At 36.4% G+C, this 15,865-nt stretch overlaps 1 protein-coding gene across 2 annotated transcripts; it reads left to right on the top strand.

Annotated features, from left to right (window-relative positions):
- The first annotated feature begins 1,644 nt into the window (after positions 1-1,644).
- mmaa (metabolism of cobalamin associated A) lies at positions 1,645-14,348 on the top strand. Of its 2 annotated transcripts, none has more exons than XM_028449523.1 (7): positions 1,645-1,754; positions 3,471-3,855; positions 5,763-5,885; positions 6,033-6,203; positions 7,671-7,756; positions 9,715-9,864; positions 12,983-14,348. In XM_028449523.1, exons 2-7 carry the CDS (start codon positions 3,492-3,494, stop codon positions 13,277-13,279), a joined length of 1,191 nt encoding a protein of 396 aa, XP_028305324.1. In that variant the 5' UTR covers positions 1,645-1,754; positions 3,471-3,491; the 3' UTR covers positions 13,280-14,348. The 2 variants fall into 2 exon arrangements, with proteins under 2 accessions (XP_028305324.1, XP_028305333.1); XM_028449532.1 differs by lacking the exon at positions 12,983-14,348 and adding an exon at positions 12,874-12,967.
- Positions 14,349-15,865: the final 1,517 nt, after the last annotated feature.

The following is a 15,865-nucleotide window of genomic DNA, read 5'->3' as shown; positions in this document are numbered from 1 at the left end:
AGCAGAGATTCACCGTCCACTCAGAACATTTTGGATTACAATATGCAATACAATGTAATAAGATGATTATGGATTTTTGACCAAATGAAACCACAAAAAAAAAAAAAAAACTTACAAACTGCAGCTTTAAGTAGCTCCCAGATTAATCTTGACTATAAAAAAAGTGAAATGTGTGAAGCATTAAATCAACCAATGATTCACCACTTTATAAAATAGCTCAAAAATGCATCTCATTAACCAAAAACTAGAAAGTAAATGTATATCTAATGAACCAACATCACAAATGGCATACGCACTTCAGTTTAAAAAAAATCAGAAATGTTTACTAATTGTTCTGTGATTATTCAATAGGCATATTGTAAATATTTAGTTTGATAGGATGAATACTTTTTGAGATATGGATAATTTAGTGGGAGGGGGGATGTGTCGAATTGCAATGGGTCCTTATTTTTCTTCAATTTTCAGCTTCCAATACCTCAGGAACTACATCACATGGGAAACTGAAATACATAGTGTACATACAGCTCCACCTACTTTCTGCTGTACATCCTATCTGGACATGCTAACTCCTCAAACTTGGGAAAAAAAAAGTGTCAGGGTTTCGAGCTCGAACATGTAAACAACTACAGCTCCCTGTCATTTTATCAGCTTTGATCTATGTACACATAGACTGTTCAAATCACTAATGATCAGTCATATATATATATATATATATATATATATATATATATATATATATATATATATATATATATACACACACATTGGTTCTTGAGTGAGCCTCTTGCAATCAGAAAATAATTAAATAAAATTTAAAATTATTTTAATTGGTCCATAACTGCATGTGGTAATGTAAGAACCAATCTTATCTCTGTTTTAATTGATAGTATAAATATTTATCTTTCTTGAAATAGAAATAGAAGATTTTTATTTTGGTCCCCAACTTTGGGTTATTTCACCACTCACAAATATTGAAAATCCTTTACATGAGGCCATTGTAGGTCGCCTATGTGTCTTATAATGGTTTAACCAGTGAACATTCAGTCTGGCTCTGGCTACTCTATTAGTGTCATATATCTGGAAAGAGATACTGGAGCTAGTTGTGTAAGCATTTGAAAATTATTTTTGGGGAAACATAGATGCGTGAAGCTCTCATTGTTGAGTAATGTTGAGTATTATATAGTAGGCTATTTTGATAGTGATGCATATGGGCTTTTTATCCATAATAGAATAAAATAAAATTTGAAAAAAAAATCTAAAATTTTAATATTTTCCCATAAGACTAAATTTTGGAACCTTGCCCTTAAAAACGTGCGGTGGTTAGAAAAAGTTTTAATTTGACAGTCCTGGCTTCTGCAGCAAAATGTGGAATAATTCGTCCACAAAAACTCGCCTTGTAGCTAAAGCTGAAATAAAACTGTGCTGCCATCTAGTGGTCAGTAATCCAACTTCACATGTTTACAGCATAAACTGTCTATCGTTCCTTTAGGATAATGAGTTAAAATGATATCAATTAGATTTTAAAATTGCTTGTAGGTACTTTTACTTACTGAAATCTGCATTTATTTTTTTTTAGTTTTTTTGTTTGTTTGTTTCTGAAGTGGAATGACGTAAAGCGGTGGTGGGCGGAGCTACGACGTCAACAGGAACCGGAAGTGAATGAATGAAGGATCCGGTCCGTGAAAGTATTGGGCACTGACAGCTACGGTCATGTAACTGTAGCTAAAACCACAAGGAGCAGCTGAGAAGAAGAGGTCAGTGTTACACTTTGTCACTGCGAAGTTTAAACTGTCCGAACACTTTAAAGCTACGTCCAATAAATGAATAAATAATAATAATAAAATAAAATAAATACACGGTGTTGGTCACACCAGCACATTTAGCATGATTTGTCATTTTCATTTTGGGTGCATGTAATATATATGTATATATGTATATATATCTGTTAATTACTGACTGATCTGTTCATTGTTTTACATTTTTTTTTAAAGGTATAATCATCAGTCAAAACTGGGGGCCACGTGACATGCGTCAATTTGTATGCACAAAATGACTTTTAAAAAAAGACTGAAAAAGGAGAACTAAATTACTCCAAAAAAGGCCAAAAACACAAAAAATGAGAGACAGATATACCAAAAAATGACAACAAATTCACACAAAAATGACTCCAAAAGCACATAACGACAACAAAAATTCCAAAGGAACTCCAAAAGCACATAAAATGCGATACATTTTATACAAAAGGAGAACAAAAGTGCAAATACGTGTTTAGAAAGTTATCATTTACCATCAGAAAACGCACCATTTTTATTCCAGAAGTTTATCAGCTGCAACATATTTAATTTATTGAGACTTCTAGCAGGTGAATTTGATTTCATGATTGCTTTAAACATTATCAATCATTAGATATTCTCATTTAATTTGGTCTGTAGATAGAATAGACCAGTGTTTCCCTAACTTTATTGCCCCATGTACCCTTTAGCCTTTATTTCTTATCACAAGTACCCCTTAGCTCATGTTATACATTATTTATTTGTGTCTGCATCATCTAAATGCTTTACTGTGTCTCGTCCAACATTAACTCACATCCACTCACTCACTTCTTTTCTGTCATATTTTCTTGTGGTTTTTATGCTTTAAAGTGTCTTTGAGTGTCTTGAAAAGCGCTTTAAATAAAATGTATTATTATTATTAATAACCTTGAATTTAGGCCTTTATGTTCATTTATTTCTCTGTTAGAATGTGAACTTTACCTCTTGGTGTTTTAAATGAATAATTGTAATACATAATTATTGATGGATAAGAGAAACAAAGTTGTGTACATGTAATAATAATAAAAAAAACAAACTATAATGTTAAAAAAACAACAAAGGTTTCTGTGTACCTCCTGAGAGTCGTTCAAGTACCCCAGTTTGGGAACCACTGAAATAGATGGCACTAAAATAGATTAAAATAGATGAATAACAATAAGCAATAAAATAGATTTAAAAATAATGCTTTTTTTTTTTCAAGGAAAGCTTTATCCAAATCCAGACCATAATTTCTTATCAGCCCTATTATAGCAACAAACTATATAAATACTTATATATATAACACATCAAAAGCTGTATTTTAAGTTATGCATAATAAATAAATTGTTAGACGTTTTCTCTCTCATTTGGATCATGTGCTGTTATTTCTATTAATAGTGAAAGCTCAACCCTTTCAAACTTTTAACTAACCCGAAGAGGTTTAGTAAAAACAGCCATTGTCTCTCCCACCTGAATCAAATAATTATTAAATAAATAAATAATAAATAAATAAAGAATAGATACATTTATTTTTTGAAAGGCCCTTTAGGGAGTTCTGTCCAATCAATGTTTTTCCAACGGAAAATAACATTGAATATATCACTGATAAGTAGGTTATTTAGAGTTCTATTCAGTGTCAATTACAAAATCCATGATACATAATTCTGTCCTTCATTCCAGGTGTCCTACCTTTACCAAACGATGGGGCGGTTGAGTCTCTCCCTGATCCGCCACATCTCCGCCACAGTCCTCCCAGTATCCAGGAGGTGCTGCCTACACCAGGGGGTGAGAAGCTACCGAAGTTCCGTTGAGCACAGAGGAGGTGTTCGCACAGCAGTCAGCGAGCACATACAGGAGCTGAGCGGGCCTGAGCAGAGACTGTTGGACAAACTGTATGAGGGCCTGATCGGGGGCCAGCGTGCGTCCCTGGCTGAGTCCATCACTCTGGTGGAGACGCTGCACCCCAGGAAGAAAGAGCTGGCCCAGGTGCTGCTGCAGAGGGTGCTGGCCTACAGGAGGGAGCAGGAGGGCCGTAATGGTGGGAAACCAGTGGCCTTCAGAGTAGGTGTGTGATGTTGATGATACTAACTGACATTGATACAGGCACGTCTCACCCATAGGGGATGCGACAACGGCACTTTCATAAAAACAAAAATGTATCCCCCTCACTTATTACAGAGGGGTTCATTGTGGAAAACATTGGTCCAGTTAGATTGAATGAATGGTGATCAAGCCATTCATATCCAGCCATTTGACGAAGTCGCCGCCGATGAGTAAATTGTAAGTAAAGTGGCAAAAAATGGTCCAAAAGTCGTAAAAACTTGGTAAGAAAAGAGTGAAAAGTGACTAAAATGGGCCAAAAGCAGTCAAGAGTGGCCCAAAAATTGATAAAAAGTGGAAAAAGGTGGTAAGTAATGACAAAAGGTAGCTTAAATGAGCAAAATGTGGCAAACAATAGTGAAAAAGGGCAACAATATGGAATAAAAAGAAGCAAAATATAGGGAAAAGGGGAAAAAATGTTATTTATTGGGCAAATGGTAGCTTATTTGGTTGAAAAGTGGCAAAAATTGATTAAAGAATCGACAAAAAATTGGATAAAAGTGTCAAAAATAACTTTTAAAAACTGACAAATATTAGGAAAAGGGGATATTTATTGATAAAAAGAAGCTAAAATCTGAAAAAAAAAACCTAAAAGGGGCAAATATGGGACAAAGGAAGTTGCAAAATGACTTAACAGTTTTATCATGATTTCAGTAAATTGATATAATAAACTAAATTGGTAGTGGGCGGTTGCCCTACCCTTAGAACACCCTCACCTTTAAAATTGCTGCTCCACCCCTGCATTGGTGTATCGATACCTCAAAACGAGACAACCACAGACAAACAGGCTGTGTTTGAAATGGCACACTCCGTATTATACACTACAAATATTATAAGTATGATTAGGATGATGAACGTTCCCACTGAAGTTTACTTCCAAGTTTACCAAGATGCATTTCGTACCTACGACAAAACCCTTAAGCACACTGAGGCTAAATATCTCTGATGATTCGCCACCTTTAAAAGTTCTGAAAGCATTTTAAGCGAGAAAGTGACCTCTTAGAATATCAACATGTGGTCATTTGATCCACAAAACTCACAGAAACACATTTCATGCTGACATTTTGGAGATTATCGGAGACCTGCCATTGTGCTACCGACTAAACCTCCGTTTAACTTCAAAATAAAAGCCCTATTTATAGAATCCTTAAAAAACTAATGGAAGACGAGAAGAGATGCTTTTGTTTTGAAATGGAGATATTTGATTTTTAGCCGGTCCCAGGATAATTTTACGTTCCGCTCGCAATGCATCATGGGGCCGTTGAGTATGATTGAGTATGTTTCTAGCGTACTCAATTTTTTCATACTATGTAATGTGAACGCACTACATACTAATTTTTACATCATACTTAGTATGAGTAGTACGTTAGTATAGTCTTGTAGATCCCACACACAGGGAGAGGATATTTCTCATTAGAGATGTGGGCCAACACATAGTATTGTCATTGTTTCTATGAACCGAGCTTTAATTTGTTTGATTGTATTGATTTAACCTTGTCACTGAGTCAAAACCATGCTCCAAAATGAGTGCATGAACTCTGTATTGTTTATATTTCTCTACATGTTTTAGTTACAGCTGCTGGGAACAATAACTAATGTTTTTAAACTGTAGCTGTAATTCATCCAAAAGTTGTTCTCATCCACTGTTGATGATAAAAGTTGTGCCAAAACAATGGTGGATGTTGATACTGTGGCTACGACAGAAACACTGAAACACTGAGTGTCTCGTGGAATGACATCATATCAAGGGGGAACACCATTAACAAACCACAACTAAAATGGCTTCCAGCGAATCACTGTCTTCCTTGTAGAAATCTTTTTTTTTTTTTTAAACCTTGTTGATGCGACTGTTTCCTGGTCTGATCATCACAGGTTTGTCTGGTCCTCCTGGAGCAGGAAAGTCCACCTTCATTGAAGTGGTGGGAAAGATGCTGACAGGTCGTGGGCATAAATTGGCGGTGCTGGCTGTCGACCCGTCGTCCTGCACCACAGGAGGTAACGTCTGAAACACTGGCCATCCACTGGTGTCTTATCAAGACAAACCAAGGCCATGTGGATTTTTTTTTACCTCAGATGTGCAGCTAACCGTGTCCCACAGACTGAGATCCTCAACTCTATATCTATGTCCCACTGCTGTTTCAGGCTCTCTAATGGGGGATAAGACTCGTATGACTGAACTTTCCAGAGACATGAACGCTTTTATCCGGCCATCACCGACCTCAGGCACTCTGGGTGGGGTCACGAGAACCACCAATGAGGCGATAGTTCTCTGTGAAGGGGCGGGATATGATGTTGTTCTTGTGGAAACTGTAGGTAAGACTTCCAGATGACAATAGTCTACATTAAATAATGAAAAATAAATACAATTTCTGCATATGTATGTACTGTATGTATTTGTTGTATTCATGTTGCATTGCATTGTTTTTTGGTTTAAAGCTTACAACATACTGTATATTGCTTTTTGTCTTTGTATAATCAATATAATTACAATATTAATATAATAATGTTTTATTATGAGTTTTATTTTTTAAACAAAGCATGTTTACAGGGAAACCTCACTATGCCTTTAATGTGAACTGGAATAAATTCACATCACTTTAAATTTAGAATCATGAAGGTAACAATTGGCAAACTGATGTTATTTTGCAGGTGCTTAGTTTTTCCCTTTCCATCTATCCCAAACTAACATTTACACTGGGAAAACTTAACACAATGTACCGCTGTGTCAATCACACTTCTGGGAAATCCCCCTGTTCAGTTAGGAAGCGTCAGTGATTATGAATCAGTTTCACCTGCTGTGGTGCAAATGGAACAGACAACAGGTGGAAATGACAGCTAATAGACTGAATTAACATTTCAGCTACGCATGCGTGAGAAATGGCCGTCAAAGCTCACTGACTGTAACCAAACTCCTCTCTCAGCGCTTTATTTATATTGTGCTGATAGCGGACGGTGAAGATTGTTTAGCGCTTAAGCATCTTAAGTCAATATGTCGTCCCACACTGTGCCATTAAGGACTGTTCAATGCACCCGAGAAATGGAAACGTGAAAATTGTGATGTGCATGGCTTTAGTTACAGTATTTGAGGTACATCTGAGATCCACTCTTTGTATACGATGCAATATATCCCTGTATTAAAGTATAAGGCGATTATTGTGATTTTTTTTTTTAAATATATGACTTAAACAACTGCTCTGTAAATGTGTACACCTTCATGAGAACATTATGTATGAAATATATTTTGTTGGCATATTTTACACTCAAAACATTGGCTTTAACATGCCATGCAATACAATCTGCCTGTGGCTTTTAAACCAACTTTGACTTTAGTGCAACTTAACTGAGGTATATGCATAGAACAACAAATAAATGCAGAAAGTTAATACTTTCTTGTTAGATTTTAGTGAAGAAACACAAGCTGGTCAACATGCCCAGGTTTCAGAGCACTTCTTTGTGCAGTTACAATGTCTACTGTAGTGGAAAAGACTTTCCTGGTTTAAAAAAAAAAGGTTCAAATAAAAAATAAAAAAAATTGATATAGATGCATTTTGAATTGATCCAAAAGTTGCGTGACGTAATATTGCGATATATTGCAGAATTGATTTTTTTCCAACACCCCTACTGCTTAGTAAAGAGCTACAAGTTCATCCTTTCACTTGCCTGTAACTGTAAATCCTTGTTGTTTACAAAAGTCCATTAGCTATTTTTGTTTGGTCGTGGTTAAGAAAATTAACTTTGTTGTGATTATTAGATTGTTGAACGTGGTTCTTTTTTTTCCAGGTGTCGGCCAGTCAGAGTTTGCAGTTGCAGACATGGTTGATATGTTTGTGCTGCTGATTCCTCCAGCAGGGGGCGATGAACTCCAGGTTTGTGAAATAAAACACATGAGCATTGACCAGGATCACTTACAGGTCAACCTACACTCAGCTGTTTATGAGTCGCTAGGTTGAGTTATGTGTTGTCCTGTGAATATTCATTCTATTTTCTATACATCTAAGATGTCAGTTATTCACATTGTCTGTTTACATGTATACGTTTAAAACCTTGAAATGCACAATGATGAAAAAAGGAATATTTAACTGAGCTGTGAAAGCAATTTATATTTATATTATATTGTTAGACATTATTATTATTATAACAGTGCTGCAGTGGTTAGCACAGTGGTTCCCAACCCTTTTTGGATCGTGACACCATTTCGATATCTCAAATGTCTGACAACCCCAAGCTCTTTATTTTTTTTCAAGAATTATTTTTTGACCGTGAGTAGCTCAGATATTTTCATGCTGTATTTCATTTTAAAAAGATTTGTTTTTGAGAAAGTGAATTTTAGAGTAGGTGTTGTTTTAATTTGAAAAATTATTTCCTGATAATTTCATAACTGGAAAACAAAATATGCAGTATATATATATAATCAGTAACTCATTTTTTATGTTTCTTTGAGGCATTTTGTGTATTTTTGTCTTCAATTCATACATTTCTCTGTTCATTTTCTGGTCGTCTTGTGCAACCTTCAGTTAATTTTGTGTTTCTGTTCACATTTTTCTGTTGTCATTTCTTACATTTGTTGTAAATTTCTCAGTTATTTTTGTGCGGTTTTTTTTTTTTTTTAAATCATTATGTTTGTTTATTTTGGCGGCCAAACAAAAATCGACCTTGTGCCGCACGTGGGCCCCGAGCCACATGTGGAGCTAGAGGTGATAAAATGAGCAATATATATTTTTTTTAATCGGTAATTACTCAACATTTGAGGCGACCCCACATGGGGTCATGATCCCAAGGTTGAAAAACACTGCGTTAGCATATGTTATGTTAGCTTCTGTTTAAACTTGGACTCCCAACAAAGGGACACATGAAGTTGTTACATAACTTTGCAATTTCTGATTTGAAAAATCCCCCTAAGTGTGAGCAATGTAATTAATTTATATTTAAGGCCCGTGTGTCTGTTTTTAAGTGTTTCATTAAATGAAAAAAAAAATCCCATTTGTACCTTGTCATCGTTAGGCATTAATTTGTGTAATGGACATTTTAATACGCTCCATATAAATGTAAACTCATATCTATATTCAGCATAAAACAATTCTGTAAATGCATTTCACCCTCTTGATATTTTTCTGCTGACATTTATGCCCAAAAAATGACATGCTGACAGAACCTATATGCTAATGATTTTATTAATTAGCCATTATAATGGTTTAATTAGCATACCTCATTAGGATTAATATGATGGCAGGGCACCGGGTGCTGAAGTAGCATTTGTTTTAATCATGCTAATTGTTTTCACCCGGAAAAACACTGAAAGGTTAAAAAATGTAATAAAACTGTAGTAAATTACCATGTGACCAACCCATGAAGAAAATACATTTTCAAACTAATAAACTAGGATTTTAGTTTGAATAGTTTTGGAGGAAAACCACATGTAATACAAGATTCACCTTTAAGATGCTTCATAGTTCTGGATGAAACCAATCTTTTTCAAGGTTACCCTTTAAGACGGGCATAGGCAACTGGTGGCTCAGGGGCCACATGCGGCCCTCGGTCTAATTGTAATTCATGAAATTGGAAGTTATTTGAAGCCCAACATTATACACAAAACAACAGCAAAACATGAATGTTGATAATATGGCCCTCGGATCAGACGATCACATTGTTGTGGCCCCTGCTGTGATGGATCTTGCCCATCTCTGCTGTAAGATGTTCATCACAGAACATCCATTAAAATTGTGTTAGCATGTTGACATAAATGTGGATGCTTTTAAAAATAAAGGTCATGTTTGGGCGTCTTATATTTAACAAGCCGACATGAAATGCTGTGATCTTTGTCCAGGGGATCAAGCGAGGCATCATCGAGCGGGCCGACCTGGTGGTGGTGACCAAGTCTGATGGAGAGCTGCTGGTTCCTGCCAGGAGGATCCAAGCTGAATATACCAGCGCACTGAAACTTCTCAGGAAACGGTCCAAGTCCTGGAACCCAAAGGTGGGTGGGTGGGTGGGTGGGTGTGCGTGTGTGTGTGTGTGTGTGTGTGTGAAGCCAGGTTCACTCGATGCCTATCGACAGGGTTGTTAGGAAGGAAGCCAACAACAAAATGTTTGGACATCAAAGAAAAAAAGGGATGAATAAAAGATTGTTGACCTGCTGGGGCTGAAGCAGATGTTCAGCTGCTGTTTGGACCCAACCAGCCTCCGATGGAGAGGTCATCTGATGAGGAGAGGCGGAGTGTGTGAGCTGGTGATGATGATGATGGTGATCATGTCATCACAGCACTGTATTCTCAGTACTGCAGTGTCTCACCCCACCCTGTTGTCCCGTCTCACCCACCCACCCTCCTGCCTGGCCTCGTCCCTTTGTTTTCCAGCCCAGTGCAGCATCTGCCCAGTGGGCAAGCTGCCAGGAAACATCACCCCCCCCCCCCCCCCCCCCCCCCACTGTCTCTGAGTACACGGCTGCTGTGTCATGCATTTCACTGATTAGAAGGCCCAACATTCACATAGAAGCTTCTCTGCTACAGCATGTTCTTTGATTCTTCTCGTGATTGATTTTTGGTTATATATAAATTATTCCGAGCAATTATTATCAAATGTAATTGATCTCAACTCCTTTTGTTTAGATATATAAATAAAGCCCTTTATTCCTTTATCATAGCACCATGTTAGAATCAGAAGATTTTTATAGTCAAGTAGAGTTTAAAACAATGCAAGGAATGTGACTTGGTGGATGGTGCTAAAAAACTCAAACAAAGCAGAAACACATTATTAATAATAATAATAATAATAATAATAATAATAATAATAACAATAAATATAAAGTTGTATGGGTTATCATAAAAACAGTGTGAATTTGGTTTGTTTAATAACGATGGTGTAACTTTTAATCTCATAATTTTGCAGCTTTTTTCAGGATATCAAAAGTAAAAGTTAAATTTATATACATAATCATATCCCGTGACCTTTTTACATGTACTATTAGTTTTCTTTTTAAAATAATATGATTTTCCTTTACATTTTTTGTAATTAAAAAAAAAAAAAATTTAAATAAGCTTAAAAAAGATTCAACAACCGAAGCAGTAAAATGTATACAATGGACAAAGGTTGCACAAAGTAGATATCTTTAAATCTAATGACTTTTGAACACAAACTTCATCGTATCACTGCTTAAATTGGAAATAAGTGACAAATAAAAACCTGGGATTCAGCCTACACAAGCATAATTTTTTAAGTTATGTTTTTCCTACTGATATTGTATATTTATGACACATAGTCACACAATATTAGCTTTCAGTTTATGCATCAGAACAACATCCAGTCTTTGATCAATAACTCTTAATGATGTCCTGAGAGAATCTTTAGTGGAACAGTATCCTTTATTGATCCTGAATCTAAAGATATTTTGTGGGTGTTTTACCATTTTGTCCTATTTAAGCTGTTCCAGCTACTGTAACTCTTTAGCCATGTGTTAAATGATTGATGTCTAAAGGAGAAATCAATCTATACGTTCGATTGAGCTTTGTGGATCGTGGACACCGTGTCCCCATGGAGTCCTTTAAATAAGCGCTTTCTTTGGACACGGGAATGACTCTGAATTTCGTCATGTGTTTTTGGATGTGTGGACTCCTCTGAAGGAACACACACACACACACACACACACACACACACACACACACGCACTCACTTTGCTTATCAGAGCACTGAACACACTGGTAACATTTATGTCCAGATGGCTTGTGGGGACAAGGTGTTAGTGCTGTAGCATTCCAGCATGGTGGCTTTCTATTATATAGATATTATATAGATACTTGAAAACAAAACAGAGCTGTAACTGAGCTCTAATGCCATCTATAAAACAAGACGTGTGCCGTTTACTTAAATGAATAAAAATAAGGACCAAGTAATTTAAATGTACTCAATTTTTAAAAGTGTTGCATTGTGATAATAATAATCTGAAATCCAAACATCATCATTATTGGCGTGCTAGTCTGTCATTAAATATTTTTCTTCATTATTTAACCACCGTCAGACCTTTTCACATATCAGAGTTTTTTTGATTGATGTAAATTACTTTTATTATTATTATTTATTTCTTTTACCCATTGCAGAGGGAGAAGTGATGATGTGTGATCCTAAAACATGATCTTGTACAAGTTTTCCAGACAAGGCAAATTTATTTGTATAGTGCATTTCATACATGAGGGAATATAATGTGATTTACCTGATTGGAAAGTGCAACAGAAAACATTAAACAGTTTAAAAATTAATAAGAACATAAAAAGTCAGCAGTAAAAACATTAAATCAACAATTTTATGAATAAAAATCTGCCTTTAGTTAAAGTTTCTTTATATTTGGATTTAAAAATGTTCACATTGGATGCTGACTTTGTTCCACTTCTTTGCAGCATAACAACTAAACGCAGCATCACCATGTTTACTGTGAGCTCTGGGCTCCACTATCTGACCTGTGTCCATAGATCTGTGAGACCTGCTTGGTTCATATCTGACTAACATCTCATTGATGTATTCTGGACCAAACCCATTCACAGATTTATACACCAGCAGCAGCAGATCTTTAAAGGCCATTCAAAGCAGTTCACTAATGGTGTTTACTGCAGTTATCATACAGTTTAAAATGTTTTCAGTTGCTGTTTTTCCTCATTCTCTCAATCATCTAACCATGTTCTGTACACGCTTATCCTTTTCTGAGTTGTGGGGGCAGTGGAACACACAGAACACTCAGGGAGAACATGCAAACTGCACAGAAAGAACAGGGCCACTGGAGAAATATGTGGAGCACATATTGTATTATGTCTGCAACAGACAGCAGTGAAACAAAAGAAGAAGGAAAGGTTGAATGAATAGTGTGAGTGTCCACCTGCTTCCTGTTGGTGGAGCTGAATGGAGAATCTGAAGCTTTGCACATAAACACCTCAAACCAAGTAACATTTAAAAGTTTCTTTGTGAGTAAATCATGCAGGGCACTCTGCTTTGTCCTTAGCATTTTCAGACGACGCGGCCCCGGTCGTCCTCACTACCACCTTGCTGTTGACACTGAGACGCTATAAATTTACCCCTCCGCCCTCCCCTCCCCCGACCTTCATCCTTAGGTGGTGCGTGCCTCCTCGCACTCCAACGAGGGCATCCCAGAAGTGTGGGCGAGGATGGAGTCGTACCGGGACGCCATGCTGGCTAGCGGCGAGCTGCAGGGCCGACGAAGGGCCCAGCATAAAGTGTGGATGTGGAGTTTGATCCAGGAGAGCGTCCTGTGCCATTTCCAGAACCATCCGTCTGTCAGAGACGCTCTGCCACACCTGGAGGAGAGGGTCACCAAAGGACTCATCTCTCCAGGTTTGGCTGCTGACCTGTTACTCAAAGCTTTCTCATCATCATCATCATCATCATAATTACTGGGATCATTGTGATGGAGCAGGAAAAAACATGTGGAAGCCTGACTTTTACACTAAACACAGAAGCCTTCACCTGTTTGTTGGGATTTTCACATAAAGAAAACCTGAGACAGACTATGACAGGATTTTCAGTGCTGATCTACATCTATAGTCTCTATGATGATTAGCTAAATGAAACTGATAATCTGTGATTTACATAATAAACTAATTTGTTTCCAGAGTCACAAAACACATACTGTCTACCGTACACGAGCAACTGGCCCTCAGTCTAATTGTTTGTGGCCCCCAAAGCAAATTCCCAAAAATTTTAGTTCAAGAAGTTGGAAGGAATATGAAGCCCATAATAATACACAAAGTACACAAAAATTCACAAAATGACTCATAAAACATAAAATGACAAGGACAAACATAACAACCACTTAAACAAAAGAGAAAAAAATGCTACAAAAACACACAAAATACCAGCACATGATAGCTCCAAAGAAGCACAAACGGTTATCAAAATTACACAACATGACAGGAAATTACTTAAAACAACAAAAATACAGAAAGTGACCCCAAAAATGCACAAATGAACAACAAAAATACAGAAAATGACAGAAAAATACACATTACAGAAAGAACACAAACAAAAAAACACACGACACTAAAAACAAATCAAAATGATTCCAAAAACACACGAAATGACTAAAAACTGATAAAACATAAAAACCACAAAGACAAAACCTTTTTTCCCCCTGTGTTAATCCTCTGATTGGTAATTATTCTAAATGCTAATGTGAATATTGATCTTGTGGCCCTCGGATCAGATACAATCACGTTTGTGGCCCCCGCTGTGGTAGAATTGCCCATCTCTACTGTACACCGACACTACTTTATACAAAAGATCAGGGCAGACGCCCATGAATGGTTTTAATGAGATTAGTAAAGGACGATTGTAAAGGTCACATTGAGACAATTGAATGGTTTGTGTAACAGTGTTCACTTTTATGAAGGGAGTCATTATTACACAGTGCTGCGACTGTGAGTGGCTCGTGCAATAAACTAATGCAGGTTTGAACTGTGATGAGCTTCTTTTTTTTTTTTTTTTTAAATAGCACTCACAACACAAACTGAGCCAAAAGGAGGAGAGTTATTAATTAAAATGGGATTTGTAAAGTTTGGACTGATTCTCCTGTGAACACTTCTCTGACAGGTGTTGGTTTCCTAAAGCTGCAAGCACTTAAATAATGCATTTCACCCACATATTCATGAGAAAGATTATCATCATGTAAGTCTCAGATGAATAGCATTAAATCTGTTGGTCGAGAGGGACGGTTTGTTCACGATATCAGAAGGCGAGTGATTGTTACCTTTAAGAATATTAGTCCTGAGGTTTGTTTGAGACTTTTTGTTCTCTGGAGCTACAAATGTCAGTGACAGGTTTCCTCTGGATGACTCTGCTGCACCGTTGCCTCTAATTCAGGCAGAACCCACTTTAATATTTCAATATTAGCTACATGGAGCTCTGCAACCCCAGATGTCACCAGAGGACTGAAGCAAATCACACGCTCACAACTTCACTGCAGTTCCAATATTACTTTGAAAAGACAGGCTTTCTTTCTCATGATACAACTTCATAAATGTACTGATTTATGTACTCCTAAATTCACACACAAACAGGTTTTCCAGTCAGTTTGTAGTGATTCCCAGTAATGCAGGTGAGCTTTGCACATAAAAAGGACAGAATTCAGTCACAAAGTGGACAAAACTAATAATAGAGTTTATAGGTGTATGAAAGATCAGATAAAGGATTGGCATTCTTAATGAATCTGATTCATTTACTTTATTCCTGTGGCTGCTACAGTATAACAATGGATACAACTTCCTGTTTGATAAATACTTGAAATATAACAAAAAAAGACTAAATTTTTTAAGTTGAGCACAACTCCTTTGTCATTAAACCAACATTAATCTTTGTTAACCATGTTTTGTGCCTACGCAATTTACCTGACTTATAGTATTGTGATAACAAATCTTGTACAACACTTTAATGAACAGGTTGAATTTAATTCAATAATTGATTAAAAATAATTTGTAATCACCAAACTTGCATCTTGCTCTGTTACCCTTGGAGTTAATGATATAGACAAGACGTCAAAATCCCACTGTAAACTTTAGTTTTAATTCTTAACGTTAGGTTTTAGTAATCTGTTTTCACATTGTGTCGCTTTTTAATGGTCAAAAGTGTTGATATATGATTATTGATTAATTAGTGGTTTTGAATGATTATGCTACTGTGATTTGGGCGTAACAGTAGATTGGTTCCTCTAGTTGTGCTTTGTTAGTTTATTTAGTTGTATAAGTACCATACTAATGATAGGGAGGGCTAAGATTTGTATTTTTTTTTTTATGAAAATGAATAAGAAATTCTTTAAGTGTGTGGTTTTAATGTAAACCATAGGTAGTGGCTGTGTTTTGTCAGGAGAGAAAGTCAACTTTAGTAAAACAGTGGGAAAGACAGAAAAAAACAACCTGTGATTTGTGTTTAAATTAAATGTATATCAAACTTGAAAATGAGCCACTAGCTTGATCATTTTAATC

The sequence above is a fragment of the Gouania willdenowi genome, chromosome 1 (genome assembly GCF_900634775.1).
Source record: "Gouania willdenowi chromosome 1, fGouWil2.1, whole genome shotgun sequence".
In the NCBI taxonomy this organism is placed as follows: Eukaryota; Metazoa; Chordata; class Actinopteri; order Blenniiformes; family Gobiesocidae; genus Gouania; species Gouania willdenowi.
Note: the sequence above shows the minus strand (reverse complement) of the source record. Positions and strands in the feature narration are given on the sequence as shown.